Source organism: Phallusia mammillata, chromosome 1 (genome assembly GCF_965637545.1).
Source record: "Phallusia mammillata chromosome 1, kaPhaMamm4.hap1.1, whole genome shotgun sequence".
NCBI classification, from domain to species: Eukaryota; Metazoa; Chordata; class Ascidiacea; order Phlebobranchia; family Ascidiidae; genus Phallusia; species Phallusia mammillata.
Genome location: NC_137252.1, coordinates 19827944 through 19833943, shown reverse-complemented (window position 1 = coordinate 19833943; position 6000 = coordinate 19827944). Strand labels below are relative to the sequence as shown.

The following is a 6000-nucleotide window of genomic DNA, read 5'->3' as shown; positions in this document are numbered from 1 at the left end:
GCATTATGGTTTGCATGCATTGTACTGGCAAGTGTTAAAGCAGGGTTCAGTACTCAACTCAAGCTTTTGTTTCGATCGTATTAACCCTCGGCTTCAATATTGTGTTCATTCTGGACAGCAATTCTCCCCATTACCTAATTAAGACATGTTGCATTCGCATTTCCGAAAATATTGTCCGGAATTTGGGATTTTAAACCTTCTGTACTTGGACCTTTGACAAAACTAATTGAGTACCCCTGGTATATAAGCTTGTTATCTGTTTATTTTTTTCAAAATTAAAAAAACGCTTGATAACATTCCAAAATCTTATTTATCTTTTTTCACTTTCCACACAGAATCTGTAGTTAGGTAGCCGGGAAGATTTAGGCCAGGGCTTCTGAAAATAATACATTTTTAAACTATTTTTTAAAATAAAATAACGTTTTTGCACACAAAAATATTTTTTTACGATTTTTAATCCCTACGTAATTGTACTGAAGGCTGGAAGGTACCGCCAAGGTTGAGTTAAAGTCCACTTTTCTGTGCACAGGCAAAAGTTTCTTTTAAGCACCCCTTTATCAACGACTTTTTCGCGTGTTGTATCAAATTCTTTATTTCAGCAAATGCTGTTTGGATTAGGGTGTTTATTGCGTACGGAAACAAGACGAGAAACCTATACACCTTTACAGGAACTGCGCGACACGTGCCAACCAATCAAAGAAAAGGAACAGATTTTACAGGTATTGACGTATGTAAGGGAATGTACAAAAAAATCATGGGTTTTTGTTGTTCAGGGGAATCCCCGTCGTTGCGGAGGTGCAATAGCGATGGCAAGAAATCCGGGCTGTGCAAGTCACGTGCAAAACAAATTATAACGTCACAAACTACATACATACTTCACCTAGCAACTGTTACGCCATACTAGAATGGTCAGTAAGCAAAAGAGGCGGGCAGTGTTACATTACACATTGTTGATGACGTCCAACTTCCTTCTCGCATCTTCGTAAAGACGTCACATCTGAAACAACTGACGCAATTGATACGTCAGAAGCTGGAAAGTCATCGATCGACGATACGCTACAAAGGGGTTTGTGTGTTTCCAGTGCAACGCCACTGTCTATACTTCCCGTTCCCACGCTATCGGTGTCAGTTCCAGAATCATGAAAAGCTGCTGACATTAACTTTCGCTTACGTGGATGCTTTATCGATGACACGTCATGCGGTGATAAAGTTACTTTGCAAATAGGAGGATGTCGGTTCCGTGGCAGTAGCGGAATTGGTTCTTTTATAGAACTTCGTTGATTATTCAATACATGTGGAAGGACCACCCAGGCAGGAGGATGATGAGGGAACGAGACATCGTGGTATAGTGAACGATCACCCACAATAAGGGAAGGATTGACAGAGGCAAAATTTCTGTACATAGGTGGAATGTCACTAAACATTGTTGTATATGTTCCAGGATCAAACATCAGATTGTTGTATTCAAATTTTCTCTTAGGTGGATACTGTGACGATAAGATTTGATTTCCACTTTTTTCGATTTCCGAATTACTTCTGACCTGTCTTTTTATCAAGCTTCCTCGCGAAACTTTACGCTTCTTTGCAATGGCACTAGACTTCTCTGCGACGTCATAGCCATCAAAACGTCGGATCCATTGACGACGCAAGTCAAACGGCTCCTTTTGGTGGGCCAATGGGGGTCCCTCACTCACTGTACGACTTCGTCTCATCTTGTCTGACCACCTGGACGCTTGATGGGGCTGGTGGGTCGTTTGGTGTTGTCCGTAAAAATCGTTGCCAGTCGCAAGTGAATGAGCGCTGTCGCATGATTTCACGCTTGCGGTGTTCCCATTGTTGGGAGTTGATGACAGTAGATGGCCTTTCGAGATGTTTGTTTTAGGCTTAGCCAGTTCGCGCGCTGTGATTGTTCGAGCGGTTGTCGTTAAATCTGTTGAAGAATTCTGGTATAAAATCAGTTTGTTTTTTGTCTGTTACTCTGCCGCTTCTTAACCTAAGGGTATTATATTATTATTAAAACGATACGGTATTATCCCGTGGATAAACTTATCGACAAACGATAGTAAAATCGTATTAGGGTTAGGTTTCGAATGGTTTAGGTCGTTTACCTTGAAATTCTTGTTTTTTTAAGAACAGACTGGCAAACGCGATTATTCAGCCCGTCACTTTTGCAAATGCCAACCACGGTTTTTTACAACGAGTCCAGTAACTAAGGTTAAATTTGTCGTCTTTGAACAGAGAAAACATGTTAATGCACCTCTAATGCCTATAGTGCGTTAATAGGACAGAAGTATAAGTTTTAACGACTGGGTGCCAATTAGTAAAAACTCATTATGCTAAGTGGTCGCATTGGAAGATTAAAGAACTGATCCAACCAGTTTAGCCAGTTAACGATATGTTTGTGTAATGGATTTGTTAATTCCTGATATTTGTGTGCAGTGTACTTGTGGTAACGCACGTGTTACCTGGCAGCAACCGTCATTTACACTATCCCGCGTTTAGAACTTGAAGCAACTGCATTTTTGTTTATTTTAAAAATGATTCTGTTTAATTTGTTTTTTTTTCGCATTGTTTGAATCAACAAATCAAGGCATCTTAATATTTACCTATTTTATAAATTTGTTGAGTTGCAGCTGGTGAGATGCTTTGACATCTAAAAATAAAACATTATTATGCATTATTTTGGGGGGCAAGAATCACAAACACATCTGCTAAATGAGCCATAACTAAATTCACTAGAGTTAAATCATGTATCGTCACTCAAATCAAACTCACGACAGCAACCATTGTTGTTATAAAACAATCAATATGCGAAAAAACAAATTTGTAAAAACTGTACAAATGATAGTTATAAAAAAGTATTATGCATCCAAAAAACTTCAACGGAACTGTTTTAAGTTTCTTACATTTGTGTAGTGAATATCGTGATTTACATTTTAGGCCATTACCGATCTTAACTGTAGTGAAGATATATGCAAGCTTTTTTCATACCTTATTGGTTCCTTCTGTTTTGTCGTTACGCACCAGTGACGCTCGTTTAGAAGGATTTTGATGCAGGCGTTGATTAAGTCTCGAATCTACAGAGAATTAAAATCAACGGTTAATGTAATTGAATTTGAATAAACTCGCAGAGTAAGGATGCGCAAACAAAAATGAAAAGCTTGAAACCTTACACCGAAAATGTTTAGTTAAAAAGCAGTTGATGAGAGAAACCTAAATACAAATATCTACCAAATACGAACAACAAAGAAAAATCAACAATTTCATTGCAAATGAAGTGTCGTTTTTATTTAGAGGAATTTTAGGTAAACACTTTCTCTTGACTGTAAAGTTTTGTTGTTGCAAGTGTGATTAGCAAAGCGTGGCGCGAGGAATGATAGCTTCGGGCGTTCCATTGTTTTGTGGTTATATACGTCATACTAATATTTTTTCTTGTTTGTGCTGATTTTCAATACAGCTTAAAGGTGTTGTTTCGATACATTGGATTACTTTATCTTAATCAAATAGCACATTCTAGTTATACAGGTTTTCGGATGTGTTCCAACTTGTACAAAAAAATTTATACGAAAACGAATGTGACAGATTACAAGATACAACATTTTTACAAAAATGTTTCGTGTTTTACTGCTAATTAAAATATTTTCGATTTGTAATTACTTTATCAAGTTCGCAAAATCTTCGAAAAATTTCCCGTTTTCAAAAATTTTGCCATACCGCTACGGCTTGTTACTAAATAACAAAGCAAGTTAAAAACACTTTTTTGCATCTTACAGGCAAAGCAAAAAAAGATTAAGATAGCCGACCTCGGAACCCCAATTCTTTGTTTCCTAATGATTTTACCGAACCGCAAACCGCTTTTGACCTGATACCTCAGTATAAATTGCTTCAAGTGACGCAAAAACAAAACCACAAACGAGCATGGTTTTGCAACTCCATGTCAAACTGAGATTATAAGTTCTCCCACAGCTTAAACGCACTGTGCATATCAAAAGATACTACTTTTTCTGGCGAATGGGCTCTGATGCTAAAACGCAGATAAAACAACGTTAAAGGTACATACACTACTGACCGAAAATGAACAAAAAAAGCTTGACTAACCTGGAGCAAGCAGGATGTGATTAAAAAATCGACGATGTTTTCCTTCGAGATCGTAATCTTCGATGTGTACATATATTCCAAAACCTGTTGGAAAATCTTTAATTTTATGCCGAGAAGGCGGACAACAGAGTTACTTTTATCCGGGTCCATAAGACGTTGTTTCTTTGGTGACATTATCACGTCGTTTAATTGTTTTTCCTTTACGTCAGAGAACCGAATTTTAAAGTAATTGCTACAAGCCGCGAGAACCGCTTTGTGAGCAAATAACAAAGTTTCTTCCACTTCAAGTGTGACGTCACAAAGGGTTGAATGGTGACGTCGTTGTTCGTTAAATGACTTCATTATTACAAAATAGTGGTTGTCAGATTCCAGAAGGTAATTTCCGTTTCTTATCGTAAAGCGTTGCGTCTTATTTATCTGCATCTTGGCATTGTACCTTATCGATGTCGAGTCTGAATGATAACAAAAGTTACTCAAACAAGGAAACTAAATTATTATTTTTTGTTCAAAATACTTACACTGACAGATCACAAAAACTGTATCTAAATTGAAATCATTAGACCAAATTGTAACAAACTAATTAAAAATTACTATTAAGAGTTTTTCAAAATATTACATTTGCTGCCTCGAAAACTACTATCTCATATCTACCAAACATTTCTGAGCGAATCAACACTAACAATCTGGTCTGTCCTGTCAAACGAACCCAACAAGAAACTCAGTCACCTTCTTCGAAATTTGTCGCCGCAGATCGAGAACAACAAGTCTGCTTGCTCGCTCCACAACCCTGTTTATAAGCTTCACCTCTCGACACGACCAGCTTTCCGTGCCTCAGGCTCTCACTCGCTGCTCCTTCGAACGCGCGCCGCAACTATCCGCGATGCGTCTTCATTGCTCACAGGAAGCCGAGATTAAGGCACCACAACATTCCAGCCGTTTGTCCAATCCCCGCGCCAACTGAAATCACGTGGTTCGTTACTGTGGACAGATTTTTGGCGTGGCCTCGGATTTTGTGATAAATAAACTTAAGTTAATCGACGTTTTCCAATATACATATGACGTCACAAAGCGCGTTTGGTCGACCTGTCGTAATTTTTAAAACTGTATTTTGGTGTCAAAATAGTGCGTGTGCAGCGGTATTATAACTGTGCAGCTATTTTGTTGATAAGTTGGTTTAACCTACTAGTCCCAATTTGCTTTTTTTTTTAAATACACCCCTAAAGGAACGTTTTGCGGAAAGTGACGTACACATATAGTTTTCAAATGTTCCGTGCTAATACGAGCTATACTCGATACACAGCTGCTCGGATTGTTCATCTGTCTAAACATGTATAAAAACTGATGTTTATGTAACGGAACTATGACATGCATAACATATCATAACAACATATTACATCTGCCAGATGTTGTGTCTTTTTTATAACCTTTTTTTAATCCCAAGTAAAAATTTGCATGCAACACTGTCTTCCTTAATATAATGTCAGTGTCCTGACGTATCGCATTTGCATTTTGTATGACATTCTGGTTTAACAGGATTTCGAACAATAGGTAAAAATACACGGAATGTTAAAAAACATGGTTGTTGGTGTATTTTGAAAAAAATCGTTTCACCGTATTTTCGTTTCACGGCATTTTGAAAAACTGCAATAAGTTGTAGACAACACTAACCAATTACAAACATACTACATGTATGTCATGTATGTATGTCAAGTAACACCCTCTGTGCTGAGTGACAGAAGGTGGTACCTTACTCTCATCCTTACATCCATGAGTGGAAAGTTGATCCCACGCAAACAACCGATTTGAACTGAGTCATTGTCCAGCCCACATAATGAGTTTTAACGGACTTATTCGATTGCACGAAACTTATCTGATTATCAAAAGTCCGGATGTCTTGTTACA

General features: G+C 37.9%; 1 protein-coding gene across 2 annotated transcripts; it reads right to left on the bottom strand.

Annotated features, from left to right (window-relative positions):
• Positions 1-574: 574 nt before the first annotated feature.
• On the bottom strand, positions 575-5140 carry LOC145204618 (uncharacterized). Of its 2 annotated transcripts, none has more exons than XM_080077212.1 (5): positions 4617-5140; positions 4099-4550; positions 2992-3077; positions 2607-2653; positions 575-1930 (listed from the first exon to the last, which is right to left on the bottom strand). In XM_080077212.1, exons 2-5 carry the CDS (start codon positions 4519-4521, stop codon positions 936-938), a joined length of 1551 nt encoding a protein of 516 aa, XP_079933338.1. In that variant the 5' UTR covers positions 4522-4550; positions 4617-5140; the 3' UTR covers positions 575-935. The 2 variants fall into 2 exon arrangements, with proteins under 2 accessions (XP_079933338.1, XP_079933344.1); XM_080077218.1 differs by having other exon boundaries at positions 4825-5140.
• Positions 5141-6000: the final 860 nt, after the last annotated feature.

Excerpts from the sequence above, each read along its gene's own strand:
- LOC145204618 (XM_080077212.1), bottom strand. The coding sequence starts at position 4,521 with ATGCAGATAAATAAGACGCAACGCTTTACGATAAGAAACGGAAATTAC. Across the intron at positions 3,078-4,098 it reads TCACATCCTGCTTGCTCCAG|ATTCGAGACTTAATCAACGC; the intron begins GTTAGTCAAGCT and ends AATTCTCTGTAG. Across the intron at positions 1,931-2,606 it reads TCAACAAATTTATAAAATAG|ATTTAACGACAACCGCTCGA; the intron begins GTAAATATTAAG and ends ATTCTTCAACAG.